Source organism: Arachis hypogaea, chromosome 6 (genome assembly GCF_003086295.3).
Source record: "Arachis hypogaea cultivar Tifrunner chromosome 6, arahy.Tifrunner.gnm2.J5K5, whole genome shotgun sequence".
In the NCBI taxonomy this organism is placed as follows: Eukaryota; Viridiplantae; Streptophyta; class Magnoliopsida; order Fabales; family Fabaceae; genus Arachis; species Arachis hypogaea.
In genome coordinates this window covers 17,074,819-17,096,407 of record NC_092041.1, presented here as the reverse complement: position 1 = coordinate 17,096,407, position 21,589 = coordinate 17,074,819, and the positions used below count along the sequence as shown (strand labels likewise).

The window sequence follows — 21,589 nt, the reverse complement described above, 5'->3', positions numbered from 1 at the left end:
TTTTAGTAAGTAATCTTATTCTTTGTTGTTTCCTAATTTAAAATTTTTAAAATTACTATGTTAATAGTTAAAGTAATAAATATTGTAAGCAAAAGAGTTATTACTTGACGTCTCACTAAAATAGATACAATAAAAATGAATTATTAAATTAATTATTATTTTATTACATTTTTATTCATAAATATACTATATATCTTTTTATTAAATAAATATTTTCACTAAAATAATTAAAAATATTATATATTGTAGTTATTTACAATTATATAAAAGAAATTTACAAAATACTCAATTTTTTTTATATATACTAATTGATTAATATTAGAGTTTTTCTCTATCTCAATAATTTTTGTTTTAGTATATCTTCCGCATGAACTAGAAAAAACATGTTCACTGTCAGGAAAAAAATAGATATGGTTGAAGTTTACTCTTTACAAAGTTGAAAAATTCTTTTTTGTTTCTTATTCTAATTCTAAAGCTTTTGTATATTCATGACAACGCTGATTTACTCGCTAATTTTATAAATAATAAAAATGAGAGACGAAATTTTATTCAAAGAACAAAGTGCTAAATTTTGGTTAAAAAAAATTGATGTTCGTTTTAATGAATATCTTTTTAAAGATTTTTTATTTACTTTTTAATATTATGTTTCCCTACTTAAATAATTTGTTTTAGTCCATTTTTTTAGGAACTAAAGAAAACATGTTCAATGTAAGAAAAAAAAATATTTGATGGTTGAAAACTTCTTTACAAAATTGGAAAATCCTTTTTTTTTTCTTGTTCTAAAATACTAACTATGTTTTTTATATGTAATAATTGATTAATGAGTGAATTATATTTGCAACACAGAAGATATATCCTATTCATTTTTAGATAATACTTAGATGGATTAAAAGGAAGGGGCAAAATTTCGGTTAGTCACAATGAAGACATGAATTAACCCATTAAATACAGTTTCTCTAATATTCGAAAATGAACTATTGTGAATTGGTGGTTGAAACAAATTTCACAGTGAAAATAAGTTACAAATTAGTAATGTCTTACCATTTCTTAATTTTTTTTTATTCTTCGTAATTTGTATCCTGATAAATTGTATATTGCATAAAATTTACATTAATTAATCACAAATTTTGTAGATAGTAAAAGTAACACATGAAAGTGATCATGATTATATTGTAGTTGATGATGATCTCCAATGGAAACCAAAGGCAAAGAGAACCAACAATGCAGCTAATTAAAATTTAACTTCGGTTATGTTAATTTTCTTATTTTGCTGTTGATCTCATATTTGAAACCAAATTGACGAAATTCAAATAAGGTATTAAATTTTGGCTTAAAAAATTGATGTTGGTTTTAATGGATATCTTTCAAAAGTTTTTTTTATTTACTATGTTAGTATTAGATTTTTCTACCTAAATAGTTTTTTATTTTAGCCTATTTTTTTCAGAAACTAGAAAAAACATGTTCAATGTATTAAAAAAATATATATTAGAATGACAAAACTTGGACATTTAGCGGCAACTTTTTTCATAAGGCACTGCATTTCAAAATTCAAAAATTCAGATCTCTCTCCATGGTTCTCTTTGCCTGGCAGTACCGAAGCTGAGCACTGTCAGCGGAGTAAATGCAAAAACTTTGCTCTCAATGCAAACAGAGAAACCACCATTAGAGACTGTTCATCTATTTCCGAAAACCGAAGCCCGATCCCTTCGCAGTTACTTAGCAAAGATGGCTGTCGTGGCTTATGGCCGTCGCCGGGGTAGAAATCAGCGATTGGGCTCATCACCGTCGAGCAGCAGAGATGAAAGATAACAACCCAGAAGTGACGTTGGCTGTTGATGCATCAGCGAGGCAGCGGCGAGTGGTGTTCCTGCCAATAGTGGAGAATGAGTAGGTAGAAGCAAGTTGATGACACGGTGAAGAGAACGAGAGCTCTGAGATCCTAGCATCGACGGTGTTGTAGAGGTAATTTTTTGTAAATAGAAATTTATTTTATATTTTCTTAACTAGATGTGATTCACCCTTATTCATAGATCTGGCTTTTACCATCGTTAGGTTTATGTAGTGTCTTTTAATTTTTTTTTAATCGATGCGCCTCTTTCTAATGATGGAAGCTAAGGAGGAATAATAAGGAAAATCAGAATCGAGCAGAGTAGATGTAAAGACTGAATGTTTTTAATTTTCTTTGATTTGGTGACTCAATGTTGCTGCATCTAGATTCGGATACGATGAATTAGACTTTGTAGTACTCTTTTGTTTATTTGACAGAATGAATTCATGGAGGGTTTGTTTTCTTCTACTAAATGGAGCTGGAATTTTGAGTAATTAATCATTAAATTCTGCTCCTTGTGCAGCCTGCAACTGAACACTTTGTCAATCCAAAGACATGCTTCTTTCATGTTCTCTTCAAGGTTTGGTTTATCTTATTATGATCTCTTTTCATATCCTCCTATCAGGCTATGAGTCAGATTTATTTCCTAAATTCTTCAATAGTATATTTTGTTAAAAATTATTTTGGTAGCCATGTTTGTAATTTTTTAAGATACCTACATAAAAAGGGTACTTATTGTTGTTATAAGAATGAGAAACATGCAACACTTTGGATGATATATGGGCAGAACAGCTATAGAGAAGTAAAAATTTATTTCCTTTCAATAAATTTACAAAGTTGAATCTTTGGATGATGTAGCTTCTGAATATATTACAAGCTAATTATAACTATCAGCAATGAATAGTTGGGCATACCATAGACTTATTCTTCATTTCTTAATGGAGATTTGTAATGCAGATTTCTAAATTGGTGGAATTCTTTTGGAGAATTCCCAATTTCCGATACTTTGATTATTGATTAGGTTAAAAGAAATCATGCTTTTATGTTCAGCTCTATAAAGAAGGTAATCAATACTGCAATGCATCAAAATGGAAAATGGACATCAGCTCCAAGAGTTCTCAAAGGCAAATTTGACTGTTTTTTATTTGGTAAGCTTTTTAAGTTCATTTTTCCTTTTGTTTTCTTGCTTGCATGATTCATTATATTGTCTTATATATAAATTTATTTGGTTTGATGGTTGGCAAAAAAGTCAAGGTTCAGGTTTATCATGCTCTACACAACTCTTACCTACTAGATTAAATGTTAATATGTAAGGAAAAAAATTATGTGAATTTACATTAGTGTTTGATCTTATAATTTTTTTTATATTTTCTTTTATTTATCAAACCCATAATAGAACAAACCCATAATGAGCTTTTTATTTTTTCTTTTATTTTGCCCTTGTGCGATAAGTACTTCTTCATTTCCACCTTCTTGAATATTGATTTTCTTTCAATTCTCAAATTAGGAAAATATCTTATTTATATGTTGTTTTCATTATAAATTATGATACCTATTGAATTTATTTAGTTCATAAACAAATAATGTGTAAGTAAAATTTTACTTAGAGATAATAATTTAAATCGTTTTTGGTAGTAATTAACATGAAATGATGAGTACTACTACTGGATCAATGATTATGCTTTTAATATAAGTAAAAGTAAGATTTATCTTGATTTGACCATCCAAATAGATGGAGAAATAGAAACAAGTATAATAAAAGGATTCAAGCTAAATAGTCAAAGTTGAATAGTGCTTTAGCTAATGTTTCAAATAAAAATGTATCACTAGAGCTCAAGGATAAATTTTACCACACATATATAAGACCAACAATGGTGTATAGCTAATATCTAGCATTGTTTTTTCCACTAATTAAGGAAACTCACGATTAAGTGTGTGTCAACTTCATGTGAGATTGTATAAAGTTTAGTTTAACCTATTTCATGTGAGGATAAGTGTGTGCTTATTGTTGATTTAGGTCGGGATTTTGACTCAAAGGTTCATAATCAATTTTCTGCAATTAGAAGTATTAGAGGTGTATAAAAAAGAAGTGCAATTTAGTTGGAGTGTATAGAATCTTAAAAATGTGTTAACTTCACATATATAATGAGTTTACTACTCAATCAATTATATATTTTGTTTATACCTATGAGCCTATAACATGATCTCATTTCAACTTGCATCTATTAGATACATATGTGGATAAATCTTGATGAATTATCATAGTATGTTAATATAACATACAGCTTTTATCATAGTGTTGTGTTTATCTCAATTAAGAGTCCATGATCATTGAAATTATTGCAGGTTTGGTGTGTGGCTCCTATTTTCTGCTAATAAGAGAACATATCAGACATGTGTGGCACCTATTTTCTCCTACTGGGATTCTGGTAACTCTAAAGGAGCGAGGCTATTTTGATAGGGTATTTTATCGGATAAATACTTATTTATTGCTTTACTTGAATTCTCAATGTGCCTCTTGCACCTTGCTGAAGAGTATTTTATATCTTTGCCAGTAGTTGAGTTTCTGTAGAGATTACAAATTCCTTTGAATTTTACTATGAACTTTTGAAGTGTCTCTATTCTATTGGTTATCTTATAATTTCAGGTAATCAGATGAACAAGCTATGATTGCAAGCAACGAATAGAACTAAATAACAACTAAAGAGGCTTATTAATGGAGTAAAATAAAAGATTGCTCTTATGCTTTTCTCTTTTTTTTCCCATTTGATTCCTACTAGAATTCCAGCTATTCATTTTTTAGCCCATATTATTTTTTAAATTATGATAAGTCAGTGTATAGTGTTTACTTATCTTAGCCTAACTATTCATTTTATTTTAATCAATAATTGGCTATATTTTTTTTGTACCTGAGATTGGTAAATTAAAATCCAATCAAGTTATATATACTTTCAGTCAATTTTTTTAGGAACATTTAGAAGGGGGAGAAAGTAGAACTAAATTTTCAATGCATTATATGCAATGTGCTGCTGTTTCCTCTAATTATGATGACTCAATATTGATTATGTTGTTTATTGTTTTATAAATTATCTTTAAATATGTTGCTTAATGTTCCTTCTTGTTGTGTAATTTATGTTTAATTTATTCTCCTTTGTGTGTTTTTATAATGTTTAATATTGTTCTCTATTAAAAATTTAATGGGGAAAAATATTGATATGTTTATTTACAGTTCTTTCTTTTGTTCTTTTTTTACTTTTCTGGTTTTTATTTTTTTGGATATCTAGTTTGTAAAGACATATCTTTTCTTTTTTTTTATGAAACTTATGATGTAATTGAGTTTGGAGATTTCTAACTATTGGGTGTATTTTTTTTACCTTATTATTGTTATTATTATTATTGTTATTATTATTTTAAAAATGGTTTAAACTTTTAATAGCTGAGAATTAATTTTAGTATGCTTCTTCAGATAATTGATAGAATTTAGTGTATATAAGTTTATATTTATTATTTAAATATAAGTTCTTTTCATTTTCTAATAATATTTATTATATACACTTCTCTTGATGATATCTTTGTATAATAAGAGGTTAAATATGCTTCATGATATTTATTTGCAAAATAATAATTATACCACTGAAATATTAGAAATATTAAAATATTGTCCATATGGTATCTTTATGAAAAACAGAAAATTAATTTTTTGATGAATTCTTTTAAATTCATTTTTAAATAATATAATATATCATCATATAATCTAAACAAATATATATCCAATTTAATATGGGTAATATGTGACATTGTTATTATTATGGTATTTATTATTATTAATTTTGGATTCATGGTTAATATTTGCACAATTTTGGAAGATATATAGAAAATAGTAATACTTATAATTAACATTCAATATAACACAAAAAAAGTGGTAAATTTTTTACTTATCATTATTACTATTATTAGATAAAAGATTTAAACCTTTTTTAGTTAATCATTAATTTCAATATATTTATTCCAATAATTTAACAAATTTTAATATATACACTTTTATATATAAAATGTAAACTTTTATTTGGTAAATGAAAAATGTAAAATTTTATTTGATAATTTAAAGCATTTCTCTATCCGTTATAATTATTAAAAAAAAATTTAAAAATTAAATACGAGAAATTGATCCATATAGTAAATATCTTCTTAATTAGATAAAAATTAAAAACATTACTTTTTAAGTGAAAACCGAAAAACAGGTGAAGAAAACCAAAAGCCACGCTACCTCACCCCTTCAAAAAAGAAAAAAGACACAAAAGTGAAATTGGTGTCCCTTCTTCATATCTCTCTAACTTCTGACCTCATTCAACCAAAAAACCCTAAAGATCCAACCTTTTAACACTGAACCCGCATAACGTCCCACCACGCATTCATCAACTATACTGCATGCCAGCTCCCGCCACTTCTTTGATAACAACGTTTCAAGTATCTTCTTCGCAGACAGTGTTTTTTTTTTTCATTGTTGACAGATTGAGACTACAACAAGGTAAAGTTATACTCTGATCATTGTACTTTTACCGCACAACCTTTTATTCTTTGTTTCTTCTTTTGCATGTCTTCTCTCTGTCCGTATCTTTCTTTTCATTAACTTGATTAAATGAAGTTTTTGGATTTTGAAAAGATTGAGTCATAAGTTGATTTTTCAATTCTGAATATGCGGATTCAAAAATATTTTCTCAGGAGATTGAATACTGTTTTTTGAAATAACCCAATCGTACTGTTATTATTATTCTCAGATTTTTTGTTATAAAAAAGTTACATTAATCAAAAGTTACTGTTGTTATTTTTTGTTTCTTTGCAGATACAGTAAAGAGTTTTTTAAAAAGTGTTCTCCCAACATGAGTGTTGTTGCATGTAGAAGTGATTGCAAAAGGTAGATACTGTATTATTTGTATTTTCTATTCATGATTTTTAGTTCTATGTTATAAACATATTAAATGGGGTTGATATAGGCGTTTCTTTGGTACAAAACAACACTGGCCACTTGATAAGGAATCAAGTATTACATTCGGTGCATACAAAGGACAGGTACACATTTAAATTAATATATAATTTGTGTTTTTTTAGTAACAATGTAAAAAATAAATAAATTACATGTAACTGAATTAGTAAAATATACCATGATAAAATAAATGTATGTGATAAAAGTTTTTTTTTTAGGATGATGTGTCGATTTCAGATAAAATAATTACTAGATATGGTGGTGAATTGAAAGATGAAATTATCTTAATTGATCTCTATGACAATTGCATCAAGCTTAAAATAAAAACTTGAGGGAAAAGAATCTGTATACCTTCACCTGAAGTTGAGAAATTACTTGCTTTCTATAATTTCAGATGCATGGTGAGGATTTGTTTAATGTATGTCACAAATGGAATATTCTTTATGGCTCCTATGGATAAACGAAGTAATCCAATCTATATGGATTTTAATCAATCTCACTATGTAAAAGATATTATTGGAATATCTTTGTTAAAAGTTAATCCAGGATAAATTAGGGTTAAATTACTTTGATGGATTGGATGATATTGCTTCTGGGATAGAAGATAATGGGATGCATGAGAATCTGAAAAGGTTAGAATTTACTGTTTTTTTTATTATTGTTAATTTTGTACATGTTATACTTCAATTATTATGTTTATTTATGTATTTATTTTTAAATGTGTCTGTAGTTTGTTGTATAATATCATGTTGCTATTTGTTTCTTTGATTGTCTGTTTCTTCAATTATTTCTGAAATCTTTTCATTTTTTTTAATTGCACTTGTAGGCCTCAGATACAAAAGATTGTCAAGAAGAATTCAAAAGCAAGCGTTGTCCAGAATAGATCAAAGAAAAAAAAAAGAAAGGGTATGTTCATATAATATTATCCTAATGTTATATAAATTTTTGATTTTCTCATTCCCTGTATAAACTAATTATTCGTTTAGTTTGTTACAATCAGAATGTATTAGATAAAAGAATTGTTGTTTATTTCGGGATTTTTTGTATAAGTTCATTTTACATATTTGATTGTTATGATTTTGAATTTCATGACATTGTTTTATAAATTATCTTTTAAACAAGCAGGTATCTTATTCCACATCATTGCAAGAGATTGAGTAAGCATGATGTCAAGGCTGATCGAGTTGTAAGTTTGCATAATGATAATTTCATATTTATTAGTTATTTTAACTTTTTTGGAATTAATTTTACTTATTTATTTGTTTATTTATTTATTGCAGTACATTCCCTATCAATTTGCTAAGTTCTTACTTGAGGTAGGGGGATCACAAAATTGGATGTTCATTGTTGAGGAATCAAAGATTGATACAAGGTTTGAAATGCATGTTTTGAAAAGCAGAGGCAAAGAACGAGAATACAAAATCGGTCCTAAATGAAAGGATTTTGTGAAAATGCACAAATTTAAAACTAGAGATTCATGTGTGTTTGAGATGGTTTCGAAAGAAGATAGGTTGATTCGAGTTTCTGTAACTAAGAAGTAGCACATTAGCTGATTTGAAACTTTTTGATTTTATTTTGAGATATGTAGTGTATTTTGAAGCTTATGCATTTTCATGCTTTGAACTTTACAAATATGTGCAGTGGGTGAAGTTGTGACTTAGTCATTGTAATCTTTTGTTATATGGTGTGTATAGTTACTCGAAACAAACATGAAGTATTTGCATGGTACCAACCAATTCTTAATTAATTATGAGGAATGAGATTGTAGTTCTTAATTATGAAGAATGACGTTGTATTATTCTTAAACATGAGCATGATTATATTGTAGTTTCTGATGATGTCCAAAGAAAATCAAAGACAGGGAGAATCAACAACGTAGCTAATTAAAACCTATCTTCAATGATGTTAATTTTGTTTATTTTGTTATTCATCTCATTTTAAACCAAATTCAAGAAATTCAAAAAACAAAGTAGCAAATTTTGGTTAAAAAAATTGATGTATCTTTTAATGAATATTTTTCAAAAGTTTATTTTTATTTAGTTTGTTTATATTAGATTTCTCTCTTGAAATAATTTTTTATTTTAGTTTATTTTTTTCAGGAACTAGAAAAAACATGTTCAATGTAACAAAAATAAATATAAATGGTCGAAGTCTTTACAAAGTTGAAAATTTTTTTTTCTTGTTCTAAAGTTTTTGTATGTTCGTGATAACTGGAAATTGAAAAGAAACAAAAAGTTAATAATTAATTTCATTTGATATTTTTTGTAGTTTATTTTCTATTAATAAAAAAATATTTCCTGTTTTATTTTTTATATTTTATATCTTTAATCTATTGTAGTTTTAAATATTGAATTGATGTTATATTTTTAATTGGTGTACATAGTATAGAAGCTATTGAATATTTTAGTTAGTAATATATTTATTTGTTGTTAACTAATTTAAAATTTTTAAAATCATTATGTAAATAATTAAAATGATAAATATTATAAACAATGCACCTAATTAAAACCTAACTTCCATTATGTTAATTTTTTTTATTTTGTTATTCACTTGAGTTTTGAAACCAAACTGAATAGATTCAAAGAACAAATTATTAAAGTTTGGATAAAAAAATTTATATTCGTTTTAATGAATATCTTTCAAAAGTTTTTTTTTTGATATGTTAATATTAGATTTCTCTACCTAAATAATTTTTTCTTTTACTGTATTTTTTTTGGAACTACATAAAACATATTCAATGTAAAAAAACAATATAGATGGTTGAAATATTCTTTACAAAGCTGAAAAATCCTACTTTTTTTTCTTGTTATGAGATTTTCGTATATTTATGACAACTTTAATATACTGGTAATTGAAAAGAACAAAAAGTCAATAATTAAATTAATTCCATATTTTGTAGATTTTATTTTCGATTAGTAAAAATATATTTTTTGTTTTATTTTTTGTGTTTTATATTTTTTATTTTTTGTAGTTTCAAATTTTGAATTGATATTGTCATATTTTTAATTGGTGTGCATAATATAAAATATTTTGAATATTTCAGTCAGTAATTTTATTCTTTGTTATTAACTAATTAAATATTTTTAAAATTATTGTCTAAATAATTAAAATGATAAATATTGTAAACAATAGAGTTAGTAATTATTAATTTAGCAAAACTCCAAAACATAGTCGTTTGGATGCATTGGACTCCCATTTGTCCATTGTGCTTGCTCTCCCAACCCAGGAACCCTAGCAGACCACACAACGTGCAGCTATCTTCCTTCCTTTATCCTCGCTCTTTCTCGTCCTTTCCTGTCAACACCGGCAATCTGTCTCCGTAGCTTCCGTCCAGGTGCTGAATCACTCTCGTCTTCGACAGAAGTTGTTGTTTTGTGAATTAGAGTGATGGTTGTTGCAGTTCTCCACCATCCGTTCCACCATCGCCATTCGTTTCTCCGTCCCGCAGCTCTGTTCCAGAATCACCGGTGTCAGATTTCTTCCACAGGTTGTACTTCTAGCTTCTGGATTTGATTTTTTAAAACAATAATTGGTTACTGATAATTGTTTAGTAATCTATGAATTTGTTATGGGTTGAATAATTTTTTAAGTCTTTAATTTTATTTTTAATGTTGAATTCTCTTTTTTTTCTGGGCTACATGCTCTCTCTCGCTGGTATGTTCTATCTGGATCTCTGATCGACTGCTTCTTGCGGTCTCTCTACTCACACAGTAGGACTGTAGATTTCCACGCAATCGGCACCAGCGAAGGGTTCGGGCCAATGGATTGTGATGGTTACAAAAAATACCGGTTCAACACTAACTAGGCTCCTCCTTCGTAGCTGTGTGGTCACAAGTGAGGGTAGGAAGAAATTTTTTGGCATTAAAAAATTAGATTAACTTCTTGTTTTTCATTAAATTAGTTATTTCATTGTGCGAAAAAAAGTATAAATTCTCATGTGCAATAAGAAGTTTCAATCATGGACAGTAGGTTAATTAAATTAGTCAAACAGAGTGGGTAGTGTACTCCTCTAAGTTGTGTCTCACTCTTATTTCTCTTTTTTTTCACAGCCAACAATATCTGCCTTCAATGATGACTTCTTATCTTAGTACTTCATCTATCATAGAAAGGAACTTGAGGTCATTTCAATGCTTCTATTTTTCCTGCTTCTGCTCACTTTTTTTTTTGTTTTTTTTTGAATTTTTTAATTCACTTTCATTTTTAGTTTAAAACTCTTTTAATCCAGTATTTGAAATTTGGGGACAGAATTGTAGTCTCTATTTGTGGTTTGATTTTTTTTCGCTTTTGTGACATTCAGAAATGAAAAATTGACATAAATAACAAAGCATTTTTCTATTTTAGAATTTTTTTGTAGTCACTGATGAGGTAATATTTTGAATGTTTTGAGGATTGCAATATAAGAAAGAGAACAGAGATTGTTCAGATATACCTAGAAACTTTATTGTTTATTGTATAAAAGACTTATTTGTTGCTTTACTTGATTTGTGTATATTTTCTTAATCCCAAAAAGTGTAGGATTTATTTGTGATTAAATCAGTTTAAAAATGATTTAGCTGCTTGAATTAGTTACTTCAGTTGCTGATTAATTAATCATTTTAAAAACGATTTAAACATTTGAATTAGTTAGTTAAATTGGATAATACTCTTTTATTGAAATGACAAGTTTTCTATTTAGGAATTTGTTACAGAATAAAATATTATATTTATTGGATATAAATAATATTTAAAATAGGTTAATATTATAATAATAATGTCATGAAAAATATTGCTTATTTGGTTTAGTATTTTGTATTGTTAGTATTAAAATCGTAATAATAGTAATATTTCAGTGAAAAATAATAATTATAATATTAAAATTCTAGAAACATAAAATTACTATCAATATATATTTTTTATAAGAAATTAGAAAATTAAGTTTTTCATAATAATTTTAGACTCAGTTTCAAAAAATGTAATATATCATCATGTAATCCAATAATAAAGTATATACTATTTAACATGGATAACATGTGATGTTGTTATTATTGTGATATTTATTATTATTAATTTAAGGTAACATACTAATAATTGTATAGTTTTGGAATACATAAAGAAAATTCTGATATTTATAATTAACATTCAATGTAAAATAGCAAGTATAATTTTTTTTTTACTTATTATTATTTTTATTATTTGAAAAGGGTTTAAATTTTTAACAGGTGACAATTAATTTTAATATGTCTCTTCAAATATTTAACAAAATGAAAATGTCTACAGTTTTGTGTTTATTATTTAAAAATAAATTCTTTCCTTTCTCTTGTAATTTTTAATATATACACTTCTCTTGATGGCATATGTATTTTGGTATAATAAAAAGTTAAGTATGCCTCATGATAATTATCTGCAAACATTTAAATCGTAGGTTAAAGAATTTGATAGGTCAAGTTCAAGACAAAATCCAAAAGTCACCATTAAATGATTTTCACTCCTTATAATAGACTCAATTCTCTCCCTCAAGAATCATTCAGACTCCGTATTTCTCAATTTTGATTTGTAGGTTGTGATCTCCAATATTTTGCAATTCGTGCCATCTTCTCTGGTTTTCTTTTTTCACAGTTTTACTGATTTTACTCTGTTTTTCCTTTGGACTTGATTGTTTGTTTTTTATTTTGTTAAGATTTGTTGCTGCTATTTATTTAATCATTATAAACAATTTCTCTTTTTTATATAACAGATAAAATATTGGATTTTTTCTACAGTGTTGATAAGGATATTTAAAGGATCAAACAGCTGAATGGCGATATATGCAGGTACAAGTATTTTCAACAGGTAAATTACTCATTATAAAGTCCCTTCGATCTGACAACATTATCTAGATTTCATCACAATTGGTAATGGTACACACGTTTTTTTTCTTAGTTCTATTTTAGCATCATGATGAATAGACATATATTTTACTATGGTAACTGAAATGTCTATCTGTCCTAAAGTAGATATCCTCGATCCCCTTGCTATGAGAAAACCATGACAAATTCAGATCTTGGCACGACTCGATTGGTAAAATAACTTTAATGAAGTCAGTTCTTTCTTTAACAAACTTATGAAATATTGACTTTGTATCTATTATTGCTTACCTAGAAAATGCCTGCTGAATTGCTAAATATTATATATTCATTGCAGTACTTGTCCACTAAGTTTGCTGTATATCTGAAACCATTTGGGCATGGTTCTGTCTGAAAGATAACTGGTCCACCTTCAAGTGTAGGAAAAAATATTTTTTTCCCCATCTCTTGAGAAGTAGAGGAAGAAATTCAGAATGGAAATTTGGAGTTCAGTGGAAGGAGTGTTATAGATTGTACAAATTAAAGAGGAGGGACAAGCTTATCTTGAGGTTAATCTCCATACGCGACCAGCACATACAGTTGGAGATCAAGAAATCTTAATTTATACTTAAATATAGTCATTATGAAGACACGAATTGACCTATTAAATATAGTTTCTCTAATATTCGAAGATGAACTGTTGTTAATTAGTTTTTGAGACAAATTTTACAATGAACATAAGTTACAGATTGGTGATGTTTTTACAATTTTTAAATTATTTTTTTTATTTTTCATAATTTGTATGCTTATAAATTTTATGTTGCTTAAAATTTTAATTAATTAATCACTAATTTTATAGATAGTGAAAATAATGCATGAAACTTAAAGACAGTATTATTTCAAGAATTAGATAAAACATGTCCAATGTAAGAAAAAAAATATACATGATTGAAAGTTTCTCTATACAACTGAAAAATCCTTCTTTCTTTCTTGTTCTAAAGTTTTCGTATATTCATGACAACACTAATCTACTGGTAATTGAAAATAAACAAAAAGTCAATAATTAATGTCATTCTATATTTTTTAGAGTTTATTTTCCATTGGTAAAAATATGATTTTTGTTTTATTTTTTATGCTTTATATTTTTTATTTGTTGTAGTTTCAAATTTTGAATTGATATTGTTATATTTTAATTGTTATACATAGTATAGAAATTGTTGAATATTTCACTAAGTAATCTTAGTGTTCATTGTTAAACTGATTTAAATTTTTTTAAATCATTATATAAATAATTAAAATGATAAATATTGTAATTATTATCTTATTATATATTTATATCTTTTCTTCAGTTAAAAAACTAAGTAAATACTATATAATATCCCGTTAAAATTTTTATGTTGTGTTAATAACTACTTTTGAATTATGTGATTCATAATGTATTATTGTGTTAAGTAATACAATTCATTTAATTTATTTAAACATGAGAGATATTTAAATATTAAATTACATTTTTAAAAAAGAAAAAACTTACCCAAACAAATACTATACCCTAAGTAGAGAATGAAGCACTTATTTAACTTAAAAAAAAATCAAACACTTTAATGAGACCAAACTCTTATTTAACGCAATTTTATTTCAGTTTTTCTTTTCCCTTTTGGGTCTTGAAACTTAAGTGCATTTTTTTTTCTTCAGGGACATTTGATTGCTTGATCCAATTCCAATACAAGCTGGTTTAGTTAATCTATAAGTTGTGTTTGGTTTTGGTTCACAAATCCAACATTGATTTTTGTTAAAGATGAAAAGAGGGTGTTCTGAAAATGGCCCATATTGTGCTGTAGAACAAAAAACTAAACTTGGCCCCATCGACATGATACCTTCAGTGCCGATGATGAGTTAACAAATACATATTTCTATCATCACCCCCCCAATTTCCCCTATTCTGTAATGCGAGCTTATACTCGCTTTCCAACCCAAGAACCCTAGCAACGGATGGAACGGCGCATATATCTTCTTCCCTTCACCCTCGCTGGGTCTCGTGCTTCCTGTCTACTTCAGCGAACTGTCTCCTTGACTTTTCTCTAGCCGCTGAACGACTCGCGTCTCCGATGGAGGTTGCGGTTTTGAAGATTAGAGTCGTGGTTGTTGCAGCTCTCCACAATCATTATCATATCAGCCCTGGAAGACCATCTGTTCCACGACGCCGTTCATATCTATGTCTCACATCTCTGCGCCATTATCGCTGGTGTCAGCTTGGTTCCACAGTTCTGGTTCTCCCTTTTTCCAATAAATACTGGGTTTTTTTCCTATTTAAAATGGTGTTTGGATTGTGTGTTCATTAATTTTGTGCTAAAGGATTTTTTCTGTTACTACTCCTGCTGAAAAATACTTTCGTAACCTCTTCTCTGTTTTACTAATTTGACATGCCTGGAAAGATTTACAAATTAGTGGGTTAGTTGAAAAATTGGAATCTGAGGTTTGAAAATTGAAACCTCCTGTGTTCATTTTTTTCTTCTGTAGGCAATAATTTATTACTTAAACTATTCTTTTTTGAAGTTACAGTTACAACAGATATGATTATGATGATGATAATTCTATAATATAATTGATTGATTATTATTGTTTTGTGTGTGAATCATTTTTTGTACTTCTAGCTTCTAGATTTTTTTTTTACAATAATAATGGGTGCAACTTTCAACAATAGAGGTGATTTGTTTAATGAAATGATAAATTTATGCTTTTAGTGATATGTTGAAATTAATATCGAATTATCTTCTGCATGCAGTACTTGATTAGTGCATCAGTACTGCAGCTTTCCAACTTTTGCAATTTGATTCAGCTACAAGTCAATCTTCGTAGTTTTCAGAGGAGTTTTCTAATAGATTTGCCTCACAATTGTCTTAAGCTTCAAGTTCTAAAAGTTTTCATGTGTGATTGTTTATATTCTATAAATTGCTTTCAGCCTTTGCCAATGTCTAATGGATTTTCCTGATTGGGATGCATGTTTCTATAATCTATCCTATTGGATTTATGTGTTGATCTCTGCATTTAGTATTAATATTCTTCTTTTTTCCAATAAATGCTGGGTTTTTGTTCTGTTTAAAATGATGTTTCGATTGTGTGTTCGTTAATTTTCTACTAAAGGATTTTTTCTATTATTACTCCTGCTGGAAAGTACTTTCCTAACCTCTTCTCTGTTTTACTAATTTGACATGCCTGGAAAGATTTACAAATTAATGGGTTAATTAAAAATTTGGAATATGAAGTTTGAAAATTGAAACCTCCTATGTTCATTTTTTCTTCTGTATGCAACAATTTATTAGCTAAACTATTCTGTTTTGAAGTTACAATTACAACAGATGTGATTATGATGATGATAATTCTATAATATAATTGATTGATTATTATTATTTTGTGTGTGAATCATCTTTTGTACTTCTATCTTCTGGATTTTTTTTACAACAATAATGGCTGCAACTTTCAACAATAGAGGTGATTTGTTTAATGAAATGATGAATTTATGCTTTTAGTGATGTGTTGAGATTAATATGGTGTGATCTTCTACATGCAGTGCTTAATAGTGCACCAGTACTGGAGCTTTCCAACTTTTGCAATTTGATTCAGCTACAAGTCAATTTTCATAGTTTTCAGAGGAGTTTTCTAATAGATTTGCCTCACAATTGTCTTAAGCTTCAAGTTCTAAAAGTTTTCATGTGTGATTGTTTATATTCTATAAATTGCTTTCAACCTTTGTCAATGCCTAATGAATTTCTTGAATATGATGCATGTTTCTATAATCTATCCTATTGGATTTTTGTGTTGACTTCTGCATTTGGTAATATTATTCTTCTGTTTTTCAATAAATGCTGGGTTTTTTTTAATGGTATTTCAATTTTGTGTTCGTTAATTGAAACCTCCTATATTCATTTTTTCTTCTGTGGGCAACAATTTATTAGCTAAATTATTCTGTTTTGAAGTTACAATTACAACATATACGATTATGATGATGATAATTCTATAATAAAATTGATTGATTATTATTGTTTTGTGTGTGAATCATGGAAGAAGTTGTTGGATATGTTTATACAGACAAGCGTTTCTATTGCTCTGAAAAGTTATAGAGAATCGACCTGCTTTTTATCAGGTTTTGGATCAATTGAGTAGTTGGAATAGTATTTGGTATAAATAATTTTTTTATTGTGTTATTTTTTGCAAAACTGTGTGCTAGAGTGAAAACCACTCACTGTGGGGGTTTCTATATATGACACTATCATGGTTCTTCTATTAAATTGTGTGATGCTGTTTGTTTTATTTTTTTTAATTCACAATTATTATACCATTATTATAATTATATATTTTCTTTAGACTAAATTATAATTTTACTTCTCATAAAATTTAATTTATTTACAAAATCATTTTTGGAAAAAAGGGAATATTTTAAATTTTCAAATATCATCTTAATTTCATAGAGTTTCAGAAATTTTATTTTGTACATGAAAATAATTCATATATTTATTTTTTTTTTGGTTGTGGGTTAATTAGAAATTTTAGTCTAGAGTACATATATACAATTATAATCTACATATACTTTATCTTTTTTTTTATGGTATAAAAGTTATCCATTCGTCAGATATAAAAAAAGGGAAAAATCACTTTAAAAGATTGTTAGGAAGATTTAATTATTAAAAAGGATTTTTAATATTAAAATTATTAACAATAATTAATTTTTATTTTAACATGTATCATATTTAAGAAGACAAAATTTTTTTATAAAAAAATAAATATATTCTTCATTATCTTTTTAGTTATTTTTCCTAATCCGTATGTTAATCTTTTTTATATTGCTAAAATATTCATTGATTACTTAATTATTTATTTTTTTGTCTTCTGTGGTTTTCCATCATTCTTTTATCTGATTATCAATAGAAAATAAAAAAAATTATGAAAGTTACTTAAACTTCGAGAGAAATAAAATTTATTCGTATAAAAAAACTCTGAAATAAATAAAAAACTGATATTATGATATATTTTTTTCAATATTTAGTTCTTTTTAACTATCATAAATGTTAACAAAAATTTAGTCCTTATTAATTGTGTGATTGTTTGTCTTCCTGAATAATTAATTTGTTATAACCATTATTTAGTGTGATTTATTTAAAAAAAATTATCCAGATAATTCTAATCATTATCTTCTATCTTCTACTATCTTCTATTAGTATTTTTCTTTTTTTAAAGTCACCAACAAAACCTAAAAAAACCAAAGGCCCCTCCCTTCTCTCTCTCCCACACGCAGGAAAAAAAAGGAGAACCTCAGAAGAAGTTACTGAGTGACCGTCTGTCATCTCTCTCTGTTATCTCACGTCACTCAACCCAGATATCTCACCACCCAACATTACCAGGGTTAAACTCCATATCCTCATACAAATTCCAGAACTCTCCTCCTCTGCGGTGTCTCCCGGCGCTTTCGATTCCTACGAACCATATATCTCCGGCAGTTTCTCGGCGGATAGTGTTCTTGCTTAGGCTCTTGAGAGATCCAGAATACATAGTTTGTCCAACCGCCAGAGACATAATGATAAAGTAAATCTTCTGACACCAAAAGAAGATTTTAAATTTTTGCCCTAACCGTTGCATTCTCAACATATTCTTCTGTTCATTCTTTTTTCGTTTGTTTTTTTTTTCTTATTTTTTGGTGGTTTGTGTCTCGGTAATTTTATCAACTACAGTTTTGGATTCTGAAAATATCGAATGAATACTTTTATGTGAATGTGTTGAGTTCAAGTATTATTTATGATTATTTTCTTCCTAAAAGTAAGATTTCTATTTGTCTGACATGTTGCTGTATATTAATATGAACCAATATAAGATATTGTCATATATTTTGACATGCATGTATTAATAAAGTTAACGTTGGTTCTGAATTTAAAAGAAAAAGAAAGAAATATTTGATTTTGACAACAAGGCATGTTTCATACTTGGTTGAGTGCAACATCTCACTCTTATTAACTTCTTTTTTTTATGTTTTTTGTTACCAGGTTTTGAAGTGTTGGTAAGAGCTAATTTTGCTGATTAGTCTGATTATTACGCCAGATTTAAGGTAACATGCCAAAAATAACATAATAAGATGGTAGAAGTTCAAATGATAATAAGAGAAAACTATTTTTTTTCTTTTTCAGTTAATTAATTCTGTTTAATTAACGTCATATGGGCCGTGTCAAATTCAGTAATTTCGTATTACTATGTTGTATCCAATAAGAAAAAATATTGAACACAAAATTCAAATAATGCATTTTCAATGCTATAATAAAAATCATCCTAAAGATAGTAGTAAGTTACTAATTTGCAACTATTAGGCATGTTATTAGTCAAGAACTTTTTAACTAAAAATTATGCAATATCTTAATATTTGTCCCTAGTTACTCCTTTTGTTCCTGTGCATCTTTTATTTTTTTTTTCTGTTCTCCTTGTTTTTCCGAACATGCAGGATTATATATTTTCATGCAATACTCTTTTTTTCCTTTTTTTGTCTGTCTTTTTTTAGATAGCTGAAATAAGTTTTTTGGACATTATTTTCCTACGATGAGTCTTGTTGCACGTAGAAGTGATCGCACAAGGTTGAGATTATATTGTTTTCCTTTTCAATTAAGGATTTCTTGTTAAGTATGGTGTAAAGATACTGATTTTGATTACTTTAGGCGTTTTTTTGGCACAAGAGAACGTTGGCGAAATGATAAGGAAGAAACAGTTATCTTTCGTGCATACATAGGACGGGTACATGTTTGGATTAATATATCATTTATGTTTTTTTTTTTAATCTTAGGCCATGTGATCAATACATAAATCATATATAACTGAATTAATAAAATTAATGGTAAAAAAATAAATGTATGTGATAAGTCTCTTTTTGTTTTTAGGATGATGTTTTGCTTCCAGAGATAGTAGTTGCTAGATATGGGGTCGAGCTGAAAAATGAAATTGTCCTGATTGATCTTTGTGACAACTGTATCAAGCTTAAATTAAAAAAAACGGAGAAACAAAATCTGGATACCTTCCGGTGAGGTAGACAAGTTATTTGCTTTCTATAAGTTCAAGAGTGTGGTGAAAATCGGTCTAATGCATGTCACAAGTGTCATATTTTTTGTGGCTCCTGTGGATAGGCGAAGTAAACCAATTTATATGGACTTTTATGCTTTTCACTATGTTAAAGATATTGTTGATATATCTTTACTAAAACTAATTCAAGATGAGTTGGGATTGAACTACTTTGATGGACTGGATGATGTTTCATATGGTATAGAAGATAATGAGATGCATCAAAATATGAAAAGGTTAGAGTTCATACTTTTCCCTTTTTTTTAATTCTTAATTTTTCTTAGTTTTATGCGTCTTATATTTTAACTACTGTATTTATTTTTTTTTATTACACTTGAAGTTCTGGTGTGCAAATGATTCAAACGAACACTTCCAATGGAACTACTGTCAAGAAGAGGTCAATAACAAAAAAAAGAGGGTGTGTTAATTTTTTTCTGGTTTAATATTAGATTGTTGTTACATGTGTTGTTGATTTTCTCACTCTTGATATCATTTAATTAATTGATGAGTTTGTTACATTTTAAGCGTATTGATTTCAATAATCAAATTCTGTCTCACACTATTCTGTATAAGGTTATCTTACATCTTTCACCGTTACAATTTTTAGTTTGCTCATATTTTTTCTATCAATTAAAATTGAAATATATAGATGTGTTGCTGAACAGTATAGCAAGAGGTTAACGGAGTATGATATGAAGGCTGATCGTTTTGTAAGTTTTTGTAACTATTGTTTGATACTTGTTGATGAATTTTTTTTAAGACCTGTTTCTAACCCTTTTTTTTTAACAGTATATTCGCTATGAGTTTGCTAGATTATTGCTTAAGAGTGGTAGATCGGAACAATGGAAATTTACTGTTAAGGGCTCAAAGATTACTAAAACCTTTGCAATGCATGTCTTGAAAAGTAAGCGCAATAATCGAGAGTACAAAATTGGACCCAAATGGAAAGATTTTGTCAACATGCATAAACTTAGGCCTGGATATTTATGTGTATTTAGAAGTGTTTCGAACAAAAATCATTTGGTTCAGGTTTCTGTGGTTAGAAACTAATTATTCAGATGCTTTGATACTTTCTTTTGTTAATTTTGGGATATGTATTCTATTTTGGACTTTGGATTTTTCATTATCTAAAATTCAAAATATGTATAGGATGTGAACTTCTTGGTTAAGTTACTTAGTTTTTGATATCAGATGTGAACAGTCAAATTAATATGATATTTGGTTATATCATTCCCCCACTTAACTTTATACTTACTGCAATTAGATGCTTTTCTTTTTATATCATTATCATGATGTGTTAGATCCTAATTAGCATTGATATAACGATATTATATCTAACAGATTACTATGTTTAGATACAATTTATGTTTAACAATATTACAACTTGATGTTTCTTTCAAGTTTTCTTCTAATAAAAACTTTCTAATTGGTTGACATTTGTATTGTTTTGAATTTTTCTAACCATTTAATTCTGATATGATCATAATTTTTTTAAACTAATTTTATTCAATTTGATCATCTACTTTATTTCTCTTTAAAACATTGTCATCTTTGAATATGGCTATGTTTGATTGATTGGATATCTAATTAAACAAAAGAAGTTATTTAATTAATACTTTTTTTGTTTGAATATGACTATGTTTGTCTAATAATAGATTTTCTTTTTATTATAAGGCCTTTAATACTATTTTAACTTGAATATGATTTTGATTTGGGGAGATCATTATTGAATAATTCAGTTTTTAGGTATGTTCATAAAATGGTAATTCTGTGCAGTTTGCACGGGTCTTCCTGGTAGTATATAAAAAAAGAGAATACAAACATTTTTACCGGATCAAATTTTTTATTAGAGTTACGGATCGTAAAATATCAACGAAAGTTACGGTT

General features: G+C 27.4%; 1 protein-coding gene and 2 long non-coding RNA genes across 10 annotated transcripts; all 3 read left to right on the top strand.

Annotated features, from left to right (window-relative positions):
• Nucleotides 1–1,511: 1,511 nt before the first annotated feature.
• Nucleotides 1,512–5,230, top strand: LOC112696270 (uncharacterized). 2 transcript variants are annotated; one of them, XR_011861955.1, is made up of 5 exons: nt 1,512–1,962; nt 2,352–2,408; nt 2,879–2,976; nt 4,175–4,290; nt 4,476–5,230. It is a non-coding gene; the product is annotated as an uncharacterized lncRNA (long non-coding RNA). The 2 variants fall into 2 exon arrangements; XR_003150695.3 differs by having other exon boundaries at nt 4,175–5,230.
• A 906-nt stretch (nt 5,231–6,136) lies between these two features.
• Nucleotides 6,137–8,597, top strand: LOC112698120 (uncharacterized). The gene is made up of 6 exons (XR_003151386.3): nt 6,137–6,356; nt 6,672–6,743; nt 6,823–7,444; nt 7,639–7,718; nt 7,938–7,998; nt 8,093–8,597. It is a non-coding gene; the product is annotated as an uncharacterized lncRNA (long non-coding RNA).
• Nucleotides 8,598–14,507: 5,910 nt separating this feature from the next.
• On the top strand, nt 14,508–20,932 carry LOC112696268 (uncharacterized). Of its 7 annotated transcripts, none has more exons than XM_025748933.3 (8): nt 14,518–18,190; nt 18,646–18,707; nt 19,152–19,224; nt 19,306–19,381; nt 19,525–19,938; nt 20,043–20,120; nt 20,352–20,412; nt 20,492–20,932. In XM_025748933.3, the coding sequence occupies exons 5-8, from the start codon at nt 19,724–19,726 to the stop codon at nt 20,750–20,752; spliced, it is 615 nt and encodes a 204-aa protein (XP_025604718.1). In that variant the 5' UTR covers nt 14,518–18,190; nt 18,646–18,707; nt 19,152–19,224; nt 19,306–19,381; nt 19,525–19,723; the 3' UTR covers nt 20,753–20,932. The 7 variants fall into 7 exon arrangements, with proteins under 7 accessions (XP_025604725.1, XP_029143305.1, XP_025604719.1 ...); XM_072196816.1 differs by having other exon boundaries at nt 14,744–14,880; XM_029287472.2 differs by lacking the exon at nt 19,152–19,224 and having other exon boundaries at nt 14,516–18,190.
• The last annotated feature ends 657 nt before the right edge of the window (nt 20,933–21,589 follow it).

Coding starts and splice junctions, on each gene's coding strand:
- LOC112696268 (XM_025748940.3), top strand. CDS start 19,724: ATGCATGTCACAAGTGTCATATTTTTTGTGGCTCCTGTGGATAGGCGA. Junction 19,939..20,042: donor ATGCATCAAAATATGAAAAG/GTTAGAGTTCAT, acceptor TTACACTTGAAG/TTCTGGTGTGCAAATGATTC. Junction 20,413..20,491: donor ATATGAAGGCTGATCGTTTT/GTAAGTTTTTGT, acceptor TTTTTTTAACAG/TATATTCGCTATGAGTTTGC.